Genomic DNA, 23,175 nt, shown 5'->3' with positions numbered 1-23,175 from the left:
CTGGTGGGCAAAGACATTCAGCAACCTCTTTATCCATTTTTGGTTGCTTATTAACCATATCAGTCCATCAGTACCCCATTTCTAATCGTGTAAATTGGGCAAATTTTTTTTAAGTGGCAAAACGGAGTTAGGTTTTCTTTTGCAACTTCAGTCAGGCTGAAGGCTCTTTCGCCTCTGTCTGATGCTGCTTGCCTTCACCCTGCTGTGCGTGCTCTGTTCACCCGTGACCTCTCTTAGGATGCTTGTGGGGTGCCCCCAGCACAGCGGGCTGGCAGGAGATTGCCCTGGAAATGTGTGCTGAGGGCCTTCTGGCAAAGACTGGAAGGATGATCTTGTTTATCTTCTAGGGATTGCGCCCTCCTACACCGTCCTCCCAGGGTCCTCATGGGTGCTAACGTTTGCAAGAGCTGGGTCCAACCTTTTTGTGCGACACAGAGAGAGGTGGGGAGGTGGGGATGCAACGTGCTGCCAGAGGGAAATCCCAGCTGAACCCAGCTCAAAGCTGAGAAGGTCCAGGAGCTTTGCTGCAGAAAGCAAAGGGCGGAAGGGATTGAAGTGGTCATCAAGCATGTGCACGATGGAGATATTAGGTTAAAGCAAATAACACGAGTGGATCTCATCAGAGTTTCGCCTTCTTGCCATTTGGCACTGTCAGAAGAGAGGCATTGCAGGGCAGGACCAAACACAGACTTTCACATGCCAAGAGGGACGTATTGACAGCAACCGCAAAGCTCCAGGCTGGCGTGGGAGCGGAGCTGCGGCAGAGGACTACATTTTGGGGATTGTGCCTTCCCTGGCTCGTTCTGAGGGGTCTCTGTTTCAGGCACCATATAGCAGGCATTATATTTTCATATGATATCACTTCTGTAGAAGAAGCAGCCTATTCATGAGCAGTAGCATCTTCACATCAAATACAACTGCAGACATGGCTGACAAAACAACCATTTAATTGAAATAGAAATGACACTGGAAAATTCAAAGAGGGTGCAAAAAACTCCCAAGTAGTTATTGCTCACTGGAAGCAGATCCTAGACGTGTAAGGCATGGGATGCATGCAAAGTGCTGGGAGAAACAGAATTTATGGGTAGCCATACCTCTGCCCTCAAGACACGTGTCATTTCTTCAGATGATCCCCCAAACTCTCCTGAAATTAAATACATAGTTTGGGACAATCCTTCTCCGATTCCTTCAGAGTACACAGCATGCTGCAAGGGACAAACCCCCCACTCCTGACAGTCTGATCCCCAAAAATGTAGAGGCTGCTGCCAGCCCCTCCGGTGGGATTCCTGCAAACACAGCCTGCCTCTGCAGCGGGTTTATCGGGTGATTTTCCCAACATTAACGCCACCGGGTGCGGTGTGTGACCGTGCCGTGGGCACTGTGCCCACACAGCGCTGCTGTCTCTGCCCGATCTGTCATTGCCCGCGCTCCTGCCTCTGCAGACCATTTCAGAGCTGGGTCTGAGAGGCTCGGAGAGCACCAGGAGGAAGCACAGCCGTAGCGAAGTATTTCTGTCCTCGGTTCTGCTTATCCCGACTCAGTTCTTGCAGCTCCCTTCTGTAATTTCTTCCCACTTCTGCAGCAGCTGTCTGAGCTTTCAGCTGTTCTGCCACGAGCAAAGGTGCCAGCACCCTTTAAATCACTACAGAAAAGTAAGGGTGCATTCCCCATCCTGGAAGAAAGAAGAAAGGACAAAGTTTGGGGTTTGGTGTTTTTTCTTTTCCTTGCAGAAGACAAGTGCCTGTCAGAGATAACTAGGAGGGGTCTGGAGGTTATTCACAAATTAATTAGCCTCTGAAAGGAGAGGGCTGCAAGCAGTGCCAGAGAAGCCTGTAGCAGCCGCACCCCTGCAGCAAACAGTTAATATTCCCTTTCCTCTCCAGGGGAACGTCAGGGGTTAATTCAGTAGCCGTGCATTTCATAGCTCAATTTAAAGGGGAAAAAATGACACCCTTCTCCCCTGCCTTGCTGGTTGTGGATGGTTTGCTCTGTCTCGTTGATCACATGCTCCCCGAGCCCCTGGTGCTGCAGAAGCCCCAGCTGCTGCTGCTGATGAGCTGGTGCTGCTCAGGATCCGTCCCGGCCCCTGCCTGTCCATGCCTTGCAGTCCTGACCTCCTCTGGAAAGGAGGGAGCGCGCAGGATGAGCCCTTGAGCATATGGGTGGAAATTTGGGAGGCACCCGTTCTCTCACCACCGTTTCCAGCTCTAACCATGTCTATTTGTTGTTGTCTTTTTTTCAGGGACTATGGATCTTCAAAGAGAAAATCAGGTAAGATACCAGGCTTTCTATGTTCTGCATGATTACAGAGGACCTTCCCCCCCAACCCCCCCCCCTTTTTAAACCTTCCCTTTATTTTGTGTTGCATGAAATTGTGTAGCAGTTTAACTTTTTATTGCTGAAGCCTGCTAGAGGCAGGCATCAGTTTCTTGCCTTTGCACTGGCGAGAAATAAAAACCCACCTTATATAGTATTGCAGTTAAAATGACTGCTCTCCTCTGACTGTATTTATACAGCTCCTTCTCCAGCCTGAGAGGATAACTGTATTAAATTTCTCTCTCTTTCATTTTTTTTTTTTTCTTAAGTCAATCTTTACCTAAGCAAATAGTCAAAATGCAGCCTGAGAGTCAGGGTTCTTTTCTGGAGGGGAAGGGAATGCTTTGCTGTTCTGGTCTGAATATTTTTTTTTTTTTTTTTTTTCCCTTTCCAAAAGGCTCTGGTGAGGCTTCTGATGCAAAATGTTCTCAGTGCCTGTGTCTGGGTTTGGGCTGCCTCAAAGGTTCTAGCTCAGTGTTTTGTTTTTAAGATCCTGGATTCAAATGTCCTATAAAACCCCGATTTGAAGCTATATAAATCCAATTTTTTCCCTTCCCTTGTAGCTCTTAGTGATTTTTACAGATGTGTTTTCAATAGGGACATGTAATTATGGGCCTCTGGGTTTGGCTGCTCTGAGCTGGATGTGTCAGGGCTTTCTCTTTTTTTCTTTTTTCTTTTTTTCTATTTTTTTTCCCCAAGCAGCATCGAGCACCTGCAACTCTCATTGACTTTGTTTGGAGTCTTGGGTGCTCCAAATGGCATTCAGGGTATCCAAAGAGAGGCCTTTCAAACCAATAGCAACTCCTGGAAAACTCTGGCCTGTGTGCAGGGGAAGGGAGGATTTTTTTCCTCTTGCTTTTTAAGATGATGAAGAAACACTGCAATGGCTTAGTCTCTGGGAAGGAAGGGAAGATGACTGTAACATACTGGACTCCAATGAATGTCACTGCCTAGATTGATTTGTTGGTGAATTATGAGAGCTTTTAAGCTGCAGCTCTGTAATAGGCTAAGTGGTGCCCTGAAGTGAAGCTGTTGCTTGACCCTGACATCCTGTGCATCAAATGGCTGTTGCCTTTGCAGGCCAATACTTTTGCTACCCTTTCCCTGAATTTTCCTGAGGTGGGTTGAAGTAATGAAGAGGCAAGCTGGCCTGACATGATAAACTAGGGCATGCTTCATCTTCCTGATCTCCTACAAAGACTCTTCTGTCTGGGTTGCACTTCTAGGACGTCCTAAATGTAATATTACAAGCGAAGTGTTTGTTTGCAATGGTCCATGAATTAAATTGGCAGCAGCACTTTCTCTAGAGGGGCTGACCATAAAGGTCCAAGTGACCCGGTAGAAGGTAGAGCTGAGTGTGGGAGCTCCTGGCTCAGTGCCACATCCTGAGCACCGGGGGCTTTCGGGCCACGTAAAGACGTTTGAAGAACATTGCTGAAGTCTCTGGGGCAACCTGATTTAGCACTGACCTAGAACAGCATTAGGAAACCAGGAGAGCTTTAGGCTCAGTGCACCACTTGACGTGCACAGGAGTTGCAATACTCTTGCAAGATATGTGAGGAATTGCTTTAGGAGTGTGAGGAAACTGCTGCTCCTCCATTCCTGTGGCTCTGGCAGGAAGTTGAGGCTGATCTGCCATGATGCTGGGGGAAGAGGGATTAAGTTGAGTCAGTGTAGCTGAGATGCCATTTGTGGATGCTGCCCTGCTGGGCTCTTTGGCCTCCTGCCCTGAGCATCCCAAGTGACGTGTTCATCCGTCCCTGCAAGGGATGGATGCTCAGGTCTGTGCTCTCCCTTGGCTGTCCCACCTCCAGATGCTGCTGGGTCTCCTTTTGGGACTGTTTCCTCTCCTCTGCTTCTGGGTGCTTGGCTGCTTGCACAGCTAGGGCTTAGAAACAGTGGGGTTTAGGGAAGCTCTTTCTCCATTTACCCTGTATGAAGAGGAATGTGAAGCAGCTCTCTGACCAAAGTGAGCTGCATAAAGGGACTCTGTTCTCGGCCATCTTCTTGCCTGATTTTTAGAACGGCGGAGGAATGCTTCCTTCTGTTTGGAGCTGGATATTGTGGGAGTGCGCACACAACAAGTGAAGGAATATGCCAAGGGAGTTGGTAGTTACAGTCTCTAACAAAGACCAGCTTTATGACACTTGAACAAGTGATGGGGTAAATAAGCACAGATTTCCAGGGTGTGCTGTGAGAGTCTTTTAAGATAACAAATAGCTTTGAAACGTAGTTTCCTCCATAGGTGCAGACACTACTCCATCTTTAAATGAGACAAATAGGCACTCTTAAATGCAAGCACCTCCCAACAAATCAGACTTCTGAACGCATCTTCTGTCTTGACCAAAGATGTGCTCGGAGGAGGCTTTTGGGTGGGAGCGTGGCTGTCCCACACTGTCCAGCAGGAATCCCACAGCTGCTGTGTCTCAGGCATGTGCAGGCACGACATGAGCGTGGCCGATCGCAGAAACATTTGGGGAATGTCTCTGACAGCCAACGTCACCTCTGCCCTGACCTCTGCCTTGCCAGAGTGTGTGTCTAGCTAGTCCTGTGCTCACCCCTTAGAGCAGGGAGAAATTGGATAAGTTCAGAGTTTAATAGGAGTTAGGGAAACAGTTATCGCTGCAGCTGATACCGGTTGTAAACATTTGAGACCTTCTGAACCAAATGCAATAGTGTGGCACGTCCTTAGCTAAACAGAAGGGAGTTTTGCAGTGATCTGGGGCATCTCTGCATGCCAGCCCTGAGCCAGGCTTCCTCCTGGGCAAAGTGCTATATAAACATGCAGCGCTTCACTTGGATATGATCTAATTACAAATGCTTTAACCTGCAGTCAGCTCAAGAGACCTGGAGCTTCACCGAAGCAGCTGAGGCTCAGCATGGGTGTTTGCTGTGGCCTCAACTGCCACATATGCTGTTACCTTCGATTTGTGGGGCTTTACTTGACATGCTGCAGAGCTGCTTCAGAAAGCTGCCTTCATATTTCCAGGCAATTGAATTGTTGCTCTATGACCATCTGTCAGTGCCGAAGAGACCTCAGTACAGCTGTAAGGAGTGGTTACCGTGGGCATATTCTGTACACTCGCAACAAATGGTCTCGTCTAGGTCTTTCCAAAGACCCTCTGTAGCAAAAAGGGAAGGGATTACTTTTCAGACTCCAATTTGTCGATCACATTAACCAAGTGAACAGCAACTCATTTGTCACTCAAAACAGGCATTACTTCTTTGCAAGCATCCATTGTGTGGTTTGCTCTCCTCAAATCAAAATAAGGGCAGAATTGCTGCAAGTCTCGTAATGGATATTTGCATGGTACATTACAAACCACAAATTAGGTTAATCCACTCTGCAAACCCTACCAGCTACCATCTGTGCATGGTGAACTAATTAACCCTTGAGACATCTGCTAATCCTGATGTGGCTTGTAAAACCAGTTGTAGTATGGATGTCCCCCCCACACACACCCCTTTCTGGCTAGAGCAAGTTTCAGACTCCTGGAGTAAGATGATCTTGCCCTCTTCCCTTGCTGAGAATCTTTCTTGGCTGGTTTCATGCCAAAGTTGTTGTCAGATCCCCAGCTGTGAAGCTGAAGCAAGCATCTGAGACCTGGTGTTTGGTGGCAATAGGGAGTTGGCGTGGGCTCCATGGCTCTTCCACACTGAGTCTTAGTGCTCCTCAATTACTGAGAGGGTTCTCCTTGCTAACAGTGGGGTCAGATCTGGCAGAAGAGATGCTGCTTCACCTTTGCTTTCAAAGCTAAGGCATGGATGTCTGCCACCTGCCTTGTAGGTGGCCAAGCCCTTGTGCTTACTGCTTTTGGTGTGCACTAGCAGGAGCACTGCTGGCCACCCCCTTCTGAAATCGTAACAAAAAACCCCACTGCTTGCTCACTCCCACTGCCCTGCTTGCTGCTGAGGGCACAGCTGTCTTCAAGCTGCTGCTCAGCTGCTTTCTCTAGCACCGTGTTGCTATGCAGTAGGATGCTCCTCCAAGTGAGGGGGAATAAACTTTAAAAAAAAAAAAAAGTTTATGGCTCCATCAGTACTGCAGTGTCTCCTTTCTCTAGTTGATCAGATCCTGCCTGCGTCAAGCTGGCTGTACTTTGTCTGAGTCTGCCAGCTGAAGTCTATTTAAATAGCCCCTGTAATTGAGCACTTAGAATATTAACTTAACAATTTTGTCCAAGCCAGTGTTGCCTCAGTGAGGATGCTGATGAGGCTTGGCTTCCTCAGCAGAGAGAACTATGCTTCAGCTTGGTTCCCACGTCCAGTTTTTGGACTAGCAGAATATGGCAGCACCCAGACAACAATCTCTGCTTCCTTTCCCTCCTGTAATCTAAGACTAGGAAGGATGTATCCGCTTCAGAGTCCATTGGAAGCTACGTCTCAAACTTTTTATAGAAACATCTGTAATGCTCTTTTCCCTCAATGGGGAAATTAAGTAGAGTTGAGAGAGTTGCAACAATGATGGAAGTGGGGCCTCCAAGTAAAAAACAAGCAGATCATTGTAACAACACTGAGGGCCCTCATGGCTGGTCACTTTGTGGGATTGCTGCCTTGGGCTTATGGGTGGAGCTGACAGCAAGAGTTGTTTCTTTAGCCTAATTCTTCATTACTAGGGAAACCCTCTTCCTCGCTCTCGCACACTGAGGATGCGTGCTCTGTCAGCTTCAGGGAGATGCCTTAATTGCTGTTTCTTTGTGCTACCAGGGATATTTTTTTTCTGCTTCCTTTGTAATTACGAAGGGAAATGGCTTAACTTTTGGCTTTTTCTGTCTTTACAGCTGAGCTATGCTCATCGCTTCATAGCTTAACCTCTCTGATCCTGTCACATTGCACGTGTCTAGCCTGCACTTACAGCTCCATGGCACGTCTCAATTTTTTTTATTTTTATAAATGAGCTTTATTTTCTTAACTTCAGTTTGAACTGCCTCCTTTGAGGCGATATGGAGAAAATGAATGGTCTGCACTAGCCCTTCTGTGCTTAATCATTCAACGGGGTCACAAATGTGTGAGCCATTAGCTGGACCAGCAAGGCTGCATGGCTGGAGCTGGCTCTACCTGTTGCAGGACTGAGGTGCCGGCCCTAGGGCCAAAGCTTTGTTGGCGCAACTGAGTGCGGAGCTCTCTGCCAGCTTCATAGCTCTGCAGCAGGCATTTAGCTGCACATGGGTACAGGGAGAGGAGGGAAGATACAGCCTCCAGCCCTGGCAGATATTTTATGATATTTGTGGGAGATGGCTGCAGTGGAGGGAGAAGGAAGGACCTCTCCAAGAGAGGTACAGTGCTGCCTTTCCTTTGCCTTAAGGTTGTTGCAGTATTGATGGGATGTCATCTGGAGTGGTGGATGCCCTTTTAATATTAGGAGAGCTGTGAATGCAACTGCAAGCGTGCTGTGGGCATGCCTTAACTTACTCAGTTAACTGTTAAATCTATCTCAATGTTCCCCTCTCAGCAGAGGAAGCCTGACCCTTTTAAATGGGTTCTCAAAGGGGCCAAATCTAAGAGTGTTACTAAAGATGTTGAAAAATCCAATTAACTAACATGGTGAATCCCAGCATGAGGCAATGCATCTTCTGTCAGGATGATGACTGCAGCAGATGTCTTGGGGCTACCCATGTTGAGTGCGTGAGTAATGAAGCAGGCAGTTGGTTATTGCTTAATGAATCGGAGCCCAGGTGATAGCAGCAAAGCTAGAATGTGTTTTTTAACTCAAATGTTAGTTTGAGTCATTCTGCTCTCATGGTGTTTGTCTCTTAAGTCTGTCACCCTATATTCCATCCGAAAGGAAAGCTTCAGCTTGGAAGGTTAATCTTTTTTTTTTTTTTTTTTTTTAAGGTAGTGAATGGGGATCTAAGTTTGTCCAAGCCCATGGCAAAGTCCCAGGAACCTCTTAAACCACGTAGCTTGGGCTTGGTGTCTTAATCCTTGTAAGAAATCTGTGGTACGACATGCTCCCCGCAGACTGAGGCACGTGCTCTTGTTTGTGTCCTGATGAATCACATGTGCGTGCTGTGTTCCTTGCATTGTTTTCTACAATTAGTGCAGAAACAGCGATGGTGGACTGGCTCCTTGGTGCCATTTGGCCTGTTGATGGGGATGGCTGGATGAGGTAGTTTGCCAGTCACTATTTTGTAACTTCACAAGCATGTACTGACAGGATTGCTCTTGATCAGAAATCGGGATCTGTTCCCCCATCATACAATTACCCTTCTTGGCTGTATGTACTAATTACTGCATGGAATTTGAAAACAGCAGATTCTGGCAGAACATTTTGGTTCTCACATAGTTGTTTGGGTTTTTTGGGGTTTTTTTGGTTGTTTTTTTTTTTTTTAAACAGGAGGATAAAGGATTTAGTAATAAAAGAAGGACAGAGTAGGCAAAAGCATAGCAACCGAGGACCAAACAAACCTTAGCGTATAATTACTGGGGATGTACATCTTGGGCCGGGTTCTGGAAGGAGTTAGTTAATGATCTCAATGTGCATCCTCAGGTCAGTCCTTGATGACGGAGCTTCCTCTTCTCATGATGGAGAATTATTCTTCCTCAACTAGTGAATTTGCTAATCTCTAACTTCTGTTCAGTTTATTGGCTTTTGCCTGATGCAGTAATTCCCAAAAAGCTCATTTTCTTTCCTGATTTTTTTTAGCAAGCCTGTAAATCTTTTCTTTTTTTTTTTTTTTTAACAAGTTCTTCATATAATTGAAGGAACATCCACTCTGTTTTTTTGAAAGCAGGGCTATTGCTCTGTGCTTGGGTGCACTGGCACAGAGCAGGATTTGTGGAAGAGCTTCAGCTAAGTCAGGCAGACTTCATCTCCTTGCAGCACCTGTGTGTGTGACCCAATTCTGCATCTTCAGTCAAGATGTGAATCTGTCCACTCCACTCCCACACTCCAAATCCAGCCTGTGGTATTCTGGCAGGAGGAAACTGATCTCGCACTTCTCCTTGTACACCACATTTTTAAAGTCACTGTTTAAACTGAAATGCTTTGGACTTCTGCCTGAGGCTACTGAAGAGAAGAGCAGATAGGAGACTTTATTCTGCACTGCTTCAGTTTTCTGCTGACAAGACATGTGGCCTGTTAGATGTATAGGGTCGCTGTCTTCTGGGTGGCCCATATGCTGGGGTGGAAGGAAGATGGGATAAGAGAGGAAGAGTTGTTTGTGTGTTGTGTGGGTTTTTTGTTTTGCTCCATGGCTTTTATACTGAAGTGTGGGGACAGGGTACAGGATTAGGGAAAGGAATGTGTTTGTGCTCTTTGCCGTTCCCAGTTCAGAGTCAATGTTGTGCAGAACCCTGCGTTGGGGAGAAAGGGCAGGGAGGCTGGGCGGGCAGGGAAGGACTGCAAGTATGAGGTGTGGCTCAAGCACAGCCATGGCAGAACAGCTTGCACCCTTGCAAATGCCTTGGAGAGCCGTCAGCTGAGCACTGAGAAAGCACTTGGTACCTTAGGGGATGTAATGGCATTTCTCATGGTTTTAAGGAGTTCTCTGTTCTCCATCTGCTCCTGTTCTGCCTTCCTCCTCTGTCTGTCAGTGGCAGATGGTATTAACACTGCTGCGTGGGTTTTTCCTCTCTTGCACAGGGAGAACTGCGTGGTATCAGATTTTGATTTTGGCATGTTAGATAAGGCAGGTGAGAAATGCACTTGGGAGCTGGAGTGGAGGGCGATGATCCTCAGCTGCTGCAGGAATCCATACGCAGCACAGACGGGTCTGGCTGGCTGAGAGGAGCAGACCTCTTACCTGTTTTAGATAACTTAGTCTCAGGCTGGTGAGCACCTGAAACTTGAATCTCTCTTGTGAGAAAGAAACCTGGATGGCAGAGTATGTGTCCTTACGCTATTGAGAGCACTCATCCCTAAAATAGCACTCCCTAAGTGCCTCCAGCTTTGTGCATGGTTTTATACCTGTCACATTCTGGCTGGTCTGCGTCCGGGCTGTGTGACAGGCAAAATCCTCACAAGTCTGCTCTGGATGGAGTGGCTCATCTAACCAGAGATAGCTGGAAGCATTACTTATAAGGTGTTCAGCAGGAGTTATAACGTATGCATCAATGAGCCAGCTCAGTCTATTGCCAGTTAAAACAGGCTGCCTGGACATGCCGATACTGCGGTACATTTTCTGTGCTTGGCAGTGTGACTTCTTCACAGTTAGAATTTGACTCTTGCTTTTTTTTTTTTTTGCCATGCATGAATCCTAGTGTGCATATGTACCTGTGACTTTCCAAGTGCAAAGGCTGGGGCTTCTCTGCCCTCTTCCTCGGCAGTGTTGGAGACTGTTTTTTTTCCTCAGGGGGGTGATGCTCTCAGTTTGTACAGCTGTAGATGTGGATTAGCGTTCAGATATTCTAGGCACTTCCCAGCAAAACTGGGAACTGCTACAAAACCGTATGTGCAGGGGCTGTACCACAGTGATCATGTGGGAAGCAGTCCTTGCTTGCCATGTGGAAAGAGTTAATATGAGCTATGGCTGCCAGAACAAAAACTAAACAATCCTGGATACTTCTGGGTCTGGGAATGGGATTAGGATGGGCTTTTGCAGAAGTAAACAGAGTAGAAAATTGGGACTAAGTTCTCTTTATGTTTGTACTTTTAGAAAGGACGAAGGACTGTATGAGGCTGTGGAAATGCAGCTGGTGAGCGTGTCACTGTGCTGCAGTTTGTCGAGCACACGATCCTCTCACCCTGCTGCTCTGTTCCGACTCGGGAAAGGGCTCTCTCGTTGTGGATTTCTCCCCTGCAGGAGTGAGTTATCCAGATGATGGATTTCTGAGGCACGCTTGAGTCACGTGAAAGCCAGATGTGAATATTTTCCAAGCAGTGTGTGTGGGTCTAGCGTACGCCAGGCAGCTCTGCTTACGTGGCAAGTGGAAGTGGTCTGAGATTGGTCTGCAGCATGGTGCTGGGGAGGCGAGGAGCCCTGGCAGCTCCCAGAGCAGCCAATTCTGCCGGGGAGAGGAAGGTGCTTGCTGGGCTCGTCCCTGCAGCTTGGCACACCTGCCCCCACCCCCTGCATAAATGCAGCATCTCTTCCTGAGTACAAGCCCTGCACAGGCTGTTCATGGTGGGGCTGAACTCAGTGAATAGGACTAAAATTAAAGGCCTTATTTAATGCCTGCTGCCAATCCTCTTACTCATGCACTTTAGCTGGATTTGCATGTTTGATAACCTACTAGTCAAATATTTTTTCAAGATGTAGCCCTTTGAGATACTGCCTCTTGAACAGATGGCATGGGGAGTGGAGGTGATGTTCTGCTTCAAGTATATAGAAGAGGAGATATCTCTGCAGCACTGAGAGGTTTACTTTAAAATGCCGTCTCCTAGTGGGGAAAAAAAATTGAATATATCTCTGTATTCCTTCAAGGACTATCTTAAAACACTTGCTTTAAACATGATGCATCAGCATCCCACAGACATAAGAGCAAAGAAAGCTTATTTAAACTTCTCTGGTGAGGGACAGGGGTGGCTGCTGTTCGCCCAGCAATTACAGTAGCAAATAAATCTGTCATTGTGGTACCTAGGAAGTGTAAGGGCTGACCAGGCGCACCCTGGGTCAGGCACTGGGCACAAATGTTGGTTTTGGTTAGGTCCCTCTGGAGCCTGGAGGGAGAAACAACAATGGTGCAGTTCAACAGGGTGCCTTGAGCCATAGGGCTTGAAATAGGTCAAAACACTTGCAACCTTTCTGTGCCATCCTCCCAGTTCTCTGGCTATCTGTTGTTCTCTGCCTAATTGAATGAGTTAATTGTGTGAGCCAGGAATGTGTGAAAATGGTTCCAATTCAGATTAAGGCTCATCTGCATTTTTCTTCTTTCCAAGCTGTTTTACAGCCATATTGTAGAGCTACATGTAGACTCTGTATCAGAGTAATTGTCTGATAAAAGTACTTCCATTCCTGGGGGAGGTTAGCAACACCAACTATTTCTCTCTCCCTCCCCTAGTCTAGTACTATTGCATTTTATTGCTTTCCCATCTAACCAAAGCGTCAATCCCAAGCTGAAGGGGAAGGGGCTAGAGGAGAGAAACCTGGAGACAGGCTGACAAAGGATGGGCAATGGGTCTGGGGGATGAAGGGTTTGGAGATGGCTCACAAGGGTATGGGGGAAAAGAGATGGGAGCAGTTTAACTGAAAACAAGCCCCACAGTTTTGGGGTTCCTCATTGAGCTTCCTGCTCTTGGTTGTATGGATGGTCAGTCTCACCTTGTCAGGAGGAGGAGGTTGTTCCTCAGCTTGTCTGAAGAGGGCAGAGAGGAAGCGATGAGGGGAGAAGTGGAGGCAAAATCCCAGCAAGAAACTCTGGGGAAGCCAGAGGAGGAATTGAGTAGACTGAGCCTGGCTCCCTGGGCTTCCTTACCTGCTCTGGGCAGTAAGTCTGAGCGCCCAGGACAACAACATGGCACTTAATTTATACCAACTCCTTGGCAGATTTGACCTCCAAAATCTAGATTGAAATAAAGGCTTAATTTCTGTTTTCTGTTCTGCCATATGTGACAAATGTTACAGTGAACAAGGCTGTAGGCCACTTCTAAGAAATGGACACTTCTAAGGAACAGCTTGGTCAGCCCACTTTTTGGTGACTTATCAAATACCACTGTTGGGATGAGAACACCCCCATTCTTCTCTTAATGCCTTTTATTTGAACAGTGATGAGTAGAAGCAGCACTTACTTCCCCCAGCTCTAGTCTGAGGAATCGCTGCCAGTTACCGGACCACCAGTGAAGTTCTCTGGAGTGGAGCACTGATTGTTGACTTCCCAGGAAGCCAGTATAGTTTCAGTTTACTCTAAGATTGTACTGCTTAGTCTCTTTTCACCCTTCCAATTAAGACAGGAAGGGTGTATGTCTGGGAGATGAATCTGCAAAATCCTTCGCTACACTCACCACTGTGGTCCTTGAATAACTGAGCCCGTATTACCTCCTCATGGAGGGGACTAATGACCTACAGAATTGATCGCTATTGGAAAAGGGCAGTCTCTTTCAGATGTTAGCATCTCTTCAGCATGGCCACTTGTTCTTATCCTTTTCTCAGTATTTTAAGGTGCACCTTGACAGCCACAGGAAGATTTCAGTATTCCCAGGTGATGTTTAAGGTAGGGCTTCATGAGAACAAAAGAGTTTTATTAATTAAATGGACCTGGGACTGTTATCTCCTATGGAAGGCAACTTCCAGAACAGGTCATGCCTGTATAATTAAACTCTTTTTACCCTCCAAAGCAAGGTAGCCACATCCAGATCGCTTGTTGGGACTTGTCTTTGGCCCATGCTAACTCCTCAGCTATGCGCAGAAATCATTTGGGGCAAGGGCTACGTGGCCAGAACTACAACCACGCTGAGACTCATGACTAGTATGATCCAATACCCCAGAATTACTGCAGGAATATTGTTGGGAAATACGTAGCTTAACAGGCTAGACAGCTGTACAGATACTAGTTTAAAAAAAAGTTTGTTATAAAGGTCCCTGATAGCCCCAGTGATATGTAACCTGTGACTCTTTAGGAAGGTGTTCCTTCTGGCCTTTACAGCAGTATTAAATAATGGATGCTGGTCTCAACATTGAACTGAACGTTTTAAGCAACGTTACTGACAAAAAGAAACCTGCATCAGTACCTACTGCTAAAATGCCTGTGGAGGAGGAGTTTCTCTGCACCTGCTGGACCAGGACCCAGCTGGATGTGCAGGACTGATGTGAACCATGAATGTGGCATCTCCTGGATTTTGGGAGATGCATTGAGCTCGTGCATTCGACTCTAGACTGACTCTAGCTTTGGTAGGTTTTCCTTGAAGCTCGCTCTACTCTAACTGCACACAAGACAAATAGTCTGCTGCTAAAATGAGATGAGTGGGGCTGTATCGCAAGCGTAAAGCGTTGGTCCCCAGCAGTCTGGTGCCTGTTCTCTTGCCAGTGGTGGGAGGAGCAGCAAACAAACCAGTCTCACTGGCAGCAGAAAAGCTTCTGGTGAAATCTAAAATAGTCCATTTCATGTGTTTTGTTCACAACAGCAACCAGCTTAATTATGTCTTTAAAGCCTTTGCCCCCCGACTCCTTCCTTTCCTTCCCCACCTGAGGAGCCCAGCTGACCTGTCCGGGGGTTGCCCACCTCCGTGGTGGCAGCTGGGATGGGCTGGGGTTCAGCAGCCGCTTCCAGTGACACGCCTGCTCCGCTGCTATTTCTGTGCGTTGTGGCTCTGACAGGGAGCCTCCTCTGTGCTCTTCACAACCGCCTCGGCCCCGTGGCTTAGCTGTAATTTATGGACCCGTGTTTCTTTTGAGCTTTTAAAAATAATTCCAATCAGAGGGGTTTGTTCTGGCTCCAGTTGAAGCCGGCAGCAAGGGCTGTGGGGGTTGGTGTTAGGAGCAGAACTGGGATGCTGTTGCCTTAGGAGTGGCTTGCTTTGAGCAGGCAACTTTAATTTCCCTTCCAAATACTGAGATTTCCCCCCCACCTCCAAGTCATCTGAGACCAGCCGGTGCTCGGCCATGCGGCAACGGGGGAGAGGAGAGGCAGGAAGCGAGGGTTTGTTCGTTTACCGTTACCAATCCCATTGGAAATCGGCTCCAAGCCCCATGCAGAATTCCAGTAAAAGTCTGTCCTAAAGGGGAAACCCAGGGCTGCTCAAAGCTTGTGTTTTGTTGGCTCGGGCACAGCGTGCTTCTGGGGCCTTTGACCTCCTCCCCGTACCCTGGCTCCCTCCGCGGCTCTTCGTTTGAGCTCTCTGTGAAGTGGAATCCATCACTAATGTCTGATATTTTTATTATTTGTAGGGGGAACTCTTAGAAGCTGGTAGCAATTAGAGCTTAAATGTCTTGGAATTAAAAAAAAAAAATCCCCAAGAAGGAAGTTTAATGCTAAGCAGATGTGCAGGAGCAGCTGAAATATGCTAGCTGTCTTCTGCTTCAGAAGCAACCTCATCCACATCTAGCTGCTGTCAGGCTGGGGCAGCTGAGAAGGGCTGCTGCTTTTATGCTGCTTCTTGGGCCTGGGAGCCCACGCTGGGGACCTGTGGGATTGTTTACCAGTTAATACTTGGGTTGCCCTTTTATTCTGGCTTAGACCAATGGTTTTGACAAGGAGAAAAAAATACTTTGTTTAAAAAGAAATTAAAATTAATAGTAGCTAACAGAATTGTTTTTTATGGTGAGTTTGGTTCCTTGAGATCTCACAAGGGGCACTTGAAGATACGGCTACTGTGGATCTAGGTTTAAACTCCCTCTCTTCTTGGGCAGACAGATCTAGGGTAGCACTAAGCTTGTGTTAAGTGCAGCTTATTCCCTCTGTCTTTAATTGTTGGCTGTTTCAGCTTTTGCTGCCAGCTTGGATTGGGGCAAACTGTTTGAAATCTTCCCAGTTGTTCCTGCAATACATCTTCTGCTTTATTTATAGCTGCCATATTCAGGTGGTTCTGTCTGGAAAAAGATCTGACAGCTGACTGAATCCTGTTCCTGAAGGCAGTGGAAGTCTATTCAAAAGCTAATAGACAAGCTGCTGACAACAACTCCTTCACACCCTTTCCCATGCATGCCCCAAGTCTGTAATAGAAACACGCTGTATATTCCCTCCATAAACTAGAGCACAAGTTACTCTGCCAGCTGATTTCCTGTTGTACTCTACCAACGCAGAGCCTTCTTTTTTTTTTTTCTTAAAAGGTAATCCAAAGTAAATTATTGTAACGTACCATGGTCTATTCTGTACTGTATTGTGACAGTGCAGTGCATGAGTTTGGGAGTTAGATGGTCGGAAGACTTCAGGTTTTTTCCCAGACTGCCACTATTGACAACTTACTGAAAAGTAAGCAAAACACCAAATCCATCTGAATTCTGGTTTTGCTGTAACGCAATGAAAATTGTGTGCCTGATTTAAAGAAAGGATTTCAAAACCTTGCCATTCCCTTAGCGCTGAGGAAATGCAGCAATGTGTTTCTTGGACCTCTGGTTTCCAGTGGGAAGGTCTGAAAGCTGTCTTTTTATGCTTTGTATCATGCTAGCAATTTCTCAGTTACATACGTACTAGGAATCTATTACTGATTTTTGTCTCTCTTGATGATATTCTGCAGGGCAAAAGACAATAACAAGTCCAATAGACAAGGCCACCAGTATAGCTTGCCCCTGTCTCCAAGTGATTGAAGAGTGATCTTCTCTGCTGTTAAACTGATGGGTCCAGAACTGGGTTACCCATTGCAAATGAATTTTTAAAATTGCGTTTTGGAATTGTTTGTCAGAATTTAGGAAATTCTTAGCCTATTATATAAACACCTCTCCTCATCTCTTCTACCAGGCAATGTGAAAGTAACAGCCGTCCTTATCTCCCTCATCCCGCAGAAGGGGAATGTTTGCTGGTTCTTATTTTGAAATGGAGGCAAACCTACTAACTCTTAAAACATGCTTCCAGTGTATTCAAACAAACAAAAAAAACCCAAAACCCACCACTTAACATTTGAAGATTATTCCCAGAATCCCAAGCCAAGTATTTACACCTCATTTCATGGAGGGGGAGGAAAATCTTTCGACCTTGTTGGTAACAACTCTACTAGCTTTCTCCTTAACCAGGTTTCTACCTCATATTCACTGGCTAAAAAATGGTATTTCTAGTTATACTTTGAATGTACCTTTATTGGAGCTCTACACTCTTTTCCATGGAGTATTATTTGTCTATTGTTATTTTCCTTAATGCTATTCTAGGGTAAGAAAACACAAATGCTTGTAGAAATTTGCATGTGTTTGCTAAGCCCAATCTCTGCGAGTTGCCTGTTGGTCTTTTGGGGATCATTAACAGCTGCAAAGCTAAATACTTTTGCAGGTCTGAGGCTTAATAAGTCAAGTTGTCTCTTGGTATGCATTCCCTGTCCTATTGGGAATAACCTCAGAGCATATCTTATTCTGAGATCTCAGTCGAATCACTACAGATCAGTTTCATAAGTTCCGCAAGTCCCCTAAAACATAAAAATTAACTGGGTAGTTCTTATGGCTTGACCTTTAACTGAGTCCCCATCATGCCAACACCACTCTTAAGAAAAACTTAGTGTCTTTCAAAGCTGTCTTGACTAACTTTCAGACTTCAATATTACTATTTTCTTGTTTCTCTAATTACTTTCTCTTTTCATGGCTGCCCTCTTCTTGGATTTCAAGTTTGGATGTCCAGTTTGTCTGACACTCCAAAAAAGAGTGTCACTCCAGGTAAATTCTTGTGTCTTGGTGTTTGCATGCTATTAAAAAAAGAAGTCTGTAGTTCAAACTGTGTGTAGTTTTGGAGTTGTCTTGAATGTGAGTCTCTGGCAGTGGATGTCAAGGATCTGTTGTCTACTTGTGTATTGGTTTTTCATGATGCACGATTTCTGATAAGGAAGAGCTTTGCTTTTCTGACTGCTGCCTCACCTTGATGCTGCTGCTAGCAGTGGATGGTAGTTTGCTGTGCTATATCGTCCTTGCCAAATTGAAAGCCACAATCCAGAGCGGCTTCCCCTCTTTTGGTGGGTTGACCCTGGCCACAGCTAAGTACCTGCACAGCTGCTCTCTCACTATTCCATGTGCGATGGAGGAGAGAAGAAGAGGAGCAAAAGTGAGAAATCTTGTGGGTCGAGATAAAGGAGAGAAGAAACGTGACTATGTGCTCCTTGTTCTTCTGAAATGCTTTTTTGCTTTTCCACAGTAAGTAGAAAGGGTTTCATATGGAAAACATAGGACTCTGAGGAAGATGCAACGTTTTGGTGGGAGCATCAGACTCCTTGTCACAGGGAATTGGGAAGGAGGAGGGAACAGGGAAACAACCTCTAGGTGATGTGTCAGGGTCTAAGGAGAAGTAGTCCAATACACGGCAAAAACTAAGCTTTATAGTATAAGGAATCGGGACTTCTCAGTAACCAGTGGATTTCTTCTGCAAACATTTGTTACCTGATGTGGAACATGAGACAAGAGGTCTTTTCTTCCTTCAGCCTTAGGAAAAATGATCATGAGCTGTACACCCTATGCCTGTACAGGATGCTGGTCTGGTCACCCACGCAGTTAAGGCCACACATAGGTCTCAAGGCAAGGAAAGATGGAAACACTCCTGCTGCTTTCCATACCTGATTTGGTAAATATTCAAGTTCATGCCCTGTTCAAAGTATGTGAACAAAATCCCACCATCCTCAATGGATGAGTGCTTGTTTGTCTGAGGTTTTTAGTAAGCAAGACTGCTGTGACTTCAGAAATGCTATCCTTGACAGAAGTTGAATATATCCCGTGGGGGGAGGCAGTCTGTCCATCTTAGCACAGTAGGTCTAATTGCAGGGTGGTAGTTGGATATAAAAGTGCAGAAATATCTGAAGTATTCAGTCACAGGAGCCTGGTGGTTGATAGGTCACCAGGGAGTTCAGACAGAGAAACAGAACAAGACTGAGCAGGAGAGAAATGTGTTGAGGAGGAGACAGAGGAGGTGGTGTCGCTTGGGAAGAATGACAAGAAGCCCTCAGATTACCTGGCTGGGGAGTGAGGTTGGGTTTCTCTGACTCTTTACATCTGTTGGGACTGTTTCATGTTGCTATATGTAAACTGACAAATTGAACGCCAAGGCTTTCATCCTTCTTAAAGGGCAAGGAAGTGAAATCTTTAATAGATACAACTTTCTTCCCTTCTGCTGACTGCTTCTAGCTAAATGCATGTTACTAGTTTGGTTTCAGAAAAATCTGTGCATGATGATAGGGCAAATGTAAGTGATTAATTGCATTGCGTGGTGCTTGAGAAGGTGAATGTTGATACGTAGTCCTGCTCAGAAGTCTTCTGGTACATCTGGCAGGTTCTTTGCTCCCCATGCTGTTCCAGTTCACGTGGCCTTTCAGTTTCAGTTCACTTCTCATCCAAGTGAATCCCTGGTTTCCAACACAGCTACTCTTCAGTCCAGAGCTGCCATGGACTATATCCTAATGTGGCAGGCTGACAGAGCAGACCTAAATTTGAATATGATCTTTATTCACATAGTACATATCTGTGTCCTAGGCTGGGCTTGGAGACTAGAACAGAAGCCAGTTTCATGCTGCCTGAGCTCCAGCTGAGGGCATGAACCTGCTCCACGAGTGGAGACTCTAACCAAGGATTGCAAGTGGTTTAATTTCCTACTTTGGAAGAAGATGGGTGCCATACAGCCAGGTCCTGAGAGGTGCTGTGGTGGGGCACTAGGTTGGGTCACCCCAGCTGCTGTTAAATTCCTTGGCTAGTCTGCTTCGTGCCATGTGGAGTAATGCAAGTGCATTGCACCGCTGAGTAGGACTAGGGCAAATGTCAGAGTATATGAGTGACTTCAGCCTGGTGGAAGACCCTGTCTAGCAGCTGTGTGAAAATCTCCAAGGAGTTTAACAGATTTGTGTGCAAAATACTTAAGTATTCTTAACTGTTGCTACCTGTAACCTAGTTGGTTGGAATCGCTGTTCAGAGCGCCAACTTTCCGAAGAGTGGAAAGAGGACTCAACTTTTTTTTTTTTCCTTTCACCCTCCTGCCTCTAATTTTTCTTGGCTCTGTCTTAAAACCTAGCAGATCAAAAATAAAAAATACAAATCCTGAGACTAACAAGCTCCACTTGGCAAAGGTCAGCACTGAATTTCTCTGTTTGTCAGGATTTTGTTGGAAATGCTGCTGAGGACTGTAAAAAAGGAAGAAGTGAACTGGAGCCCTTGCTTGAGAGAGCACCTGCCATTTACCATGGGCCAAGCTCGTTCCTGACATGGTCCCTGTGGGGGTTGTGTTTTGTTGCTGGTTTTAGCTGTGCGTCAAACATGTATCATAGAATCATACAATAGTTTGGGTTGGAAGGGACCTTTAAAGGCCATCTAGTCCAACCCCCCTGCAATGAGCAGGGACATCTTCAACTACATCAGGTTGCTCAGAGCCTCATCCAGCCGTACCTTGAATGTTTCCAGGGATGGGGGCTCCACTACCTCTCTGGGCAACCTGTTCCAGTGCCTCACCACCATCATTGTAAAAAATCTCTTTCTTAAATCCAGTCTAAATCTGCCCTCCCTTAGTTTAAAACCATTGCTCCTTGTCCTGTCACAACAGGCCTTGCTAAAAAGTCTGGCCCTGCCTTTCCTATAGGACCCCTTTAAGTACTGGAAGGCTGCTATAAGGTCTCCCCGCAGCCTTCTCTTCTCCAGGCTGAACAACCCCAACTCTCTCAGCCTGTCCTTGTAGGAGAGGTGCTCCATTGCTTTGATCATTTTTGTGGCCCTCCTCTGGACCCACTCTTAACAGCTCCATGTCCTTCTTGTGCTGAGGGCTCCAGAGCTGGACACGGTACTCCAGGGGGGGTCTCACCAGAGCAGAGTAGAGGGGCAGAATCACCTCCCTCGACCTTGGGCTGCTTCTTTTGATGCAGCCCAAGATACTGCTGGCTTTCTGGGCTGCAAGCGCACATTGTCAGCTCATGTCCAGGTTTTCATCCACCAGTACCTCCAAGACCTTCTCCTCAGGGCTGCTCTCAATCCCTTCATCCCCCAGCCTGTATTGACACAGGAGGTTGCCCTGACCCAGGTGCAGGACCCTGTACTTGGCCTTGTTGAATCTCATGAGGTTCACACGGGCCCACTTCTCCAGCTTGTCCAGGTCCCTCTGAATGGCATCCCATCCCTCAGGTGCGTCAACCGCACTACTCAGCTTGGTGTCATCTGCAGACTTGCTGAGGGTGCACTTGATCTCACTGTCTATGTCATTGATGAAAATATTAAACAGTACTGGTCCCAATACTCACCCCTGAGGGACACCACTTGTCACCGATCTCCATCTGGACATTGAGGCGTTGACCACTATGCTCTGGATGCGACCATCCAACCAATTCCTCATCCACCGAACAGTCCACCCATCAAATCCATATCTCTCCAATTTAGAGAGAAGGATGTTGTGGGGGACTGTGTGAAAGGCCTTACAGAAGTCCAGATAGATGACATCCGTAGCTCTTCCCTTGTCCACTGATGTAGTCACTCCATCATAGAAGGCCATTAGGTTGGTCAGGCAGGACTTGCCCTTGGTGAAGCCATGTTGGCTGTCTTGAATCACCTCCCTGTCCTCCATGTGCCTTAGCATGCCTTAGTTTCTAGGAGGATCTGTTCCATGACCTTCCCAGGCACAGAGGTGAGGCTGACAGGCTGGTAGTTCCCAGGGTCCTCCTTTCTACCCTTTTTAATAAATGGGTGGGTGCAATGTTTGTGCTGGAAGCCACAGTCTACCTTAAAGCTGCCACTTGTCCCAAACTCTTGAAGGCTTATCCAGATCTTGGTTCTTAGAAGTGCTAGAAAATGCTATGCATGCCTTATGCTGGGGAATGGCATCATTAACCAGGCATCAGGTTAATTTGTGGCTGCTATGATTGCTGGTCATATTCTTTTCTTGGTGGTAATGCATGCTGTTGGCTTGGGCTCCCTGTAGCTGTTTGTAGCTGCAACCCAGGGGACCAGGAGGGAGTTAATGCAGCTCACGGTTACCATCTATACCAGATTTCTGCATGTATAGCCAGAAAGATAACAAGACAGACTAGAGTTTTTGCCACTCTGTAAGGAAGCTATTGCCCCACGTACTGAAAGGCTTGCAGAGAACATAAGCGCTGTGGAGTTGAGGAAGGTGTATGTATGGATGCTCACTTATGGAGAAGCTTCTTGTACATTAATCATGGCTGCTAACCTGGGGTGAGAGGGTTTGCATGCTGACCTGGCCATCACTGGGAGCATGGTGCTTAACCTTGGTTTATTCTTAGGCATTCTTTGGGATTTGGACAAGGTTTTAGGCCAAACTTCTCTGGCTTTGAGTCTTCTGAATTACTTAAGCAGTCAGATCCAAACCCTTCCCTTTCTGCTTTCAGTCATACCTCTGCCTAATGGCAGGGTGTCACCTGCTCCTGAAACTCTTTTTTGAAAACGCAACAGAATTGCTTTGTTCTTTGTAAAGAGCTACCTGGCCAAGCTCAGGAAAGAACCACAGAAATTATAGTGTATTAATAACCCATTTGATAGGCCTATCTGAGTATTTATTTTCATCTATAATGAGGCAAAGGTATTTTTGCCAGTACTGTTTTATTGCTGAGACCTGGAGACTGGACTGGACTTGGTACTGTATTCCCTTAGTTGTTATGGGTGGTGCTGAACTTCTGTCTCTGTCCCTAAAGCTTTGTGGCTCATGACTGCTACACCAAGAGCTGTTGATCTCTGCAGTTAAACACTGCTAGGACTGGGGGGATTCCTGTCTGGCAGAAGGGATGGAAATGAATCCCCTTTCCTATTGCCACAAGCTGTGAGTGGCCTTTTACCTCCACGAATAATTGACATGCAAATATAGCCTGAATTTTGGTCAGTGGGAAGGGGCTGAAGAGTGACAGGCTGGAGTGCAGGAGTATCCAGGAGATGAGTTAAATGCCTGATTGTTTAGGGCACATTAAGAACAAAAAAAAGAACGAACAAACAAACAAACAAAAATCCAAAACAAAAAACCCCCACTGAATAGAAGAGAGATCCTAGGCTTAGAAACATGGTTTTGATCTGAATCCGTATTGTCCCCGAGGAGATTTGTAGGAGGCTTCATCAGTCTCATCCCACTGCTTACTCTAGGAACTGGTTATTTTAGGAACTCCTTTTCTGAGACCCTTTGAGATCGTGAGCTCTTGTGTAATCTCATGTGCTTTATGTGGTAAAATCTGTTTTTATCTTGCGTGCAATAGACACTTAACCCAATTTTTAGGCAGACCTAAGCTCTCTATCTTAAAATACTTGGGAATAGATCACTGGTGGAAGGCTCAAAGAAAACATGCAGTTTTAATATGTTTGTTTATGATAGTGATGTGGTCCTTCTGATAAGAAAGAAGAGAGGTAGAGTCTTTAGGGGAAGAAAATCCCTGTGTTTAGAGCT

At 46.3% G+C, this 23,175-nt stretch overlaps 1 protein-coding gene across 2 annotated transcripts in view; it reads left to right on the top strand.

The window, feature by feature from the left end:
- Window positions 1-23,175, top strand: part of SH3PXD2A (SH3 and PX domains 2A) — a 273,440-nt gene that overhangs the window by 169,534 nt on the left and 80,731 nt on the right. For both annotated transcript variants that reach the window (XM_072870729.1, XM_072870728.1), the window contains exon 6: window positions 2,243-2,271. In XM_072870729.1, the coding sequence (XP_072726830.1) occupies window positions 2,243-2,271 (29 nt within the window). The remainder of the gene's footprint in view (window positions 1-2,242; window positions 2,272-23,175) is intronic.

This window comes from Ciconia boyciana, chromosome 8 (assembly GCF_034638445.1).
Source record: "Ciconia boyciana chromosome 8, ASM3463844v1, whole genome shotgun sequence".
Classification (NCBI taxonomy): domain Eukaryota; kingdom Metazoa; phylum Chordata; class Aves; order Ciconiiformes; family Ciconiidae; genus Ciconia; species Ciconia boyciana.
Note: the sequence above shows the minus strand (reverse complement) of the source record. Positions and strands in the feature narration are given on the sequence as shown.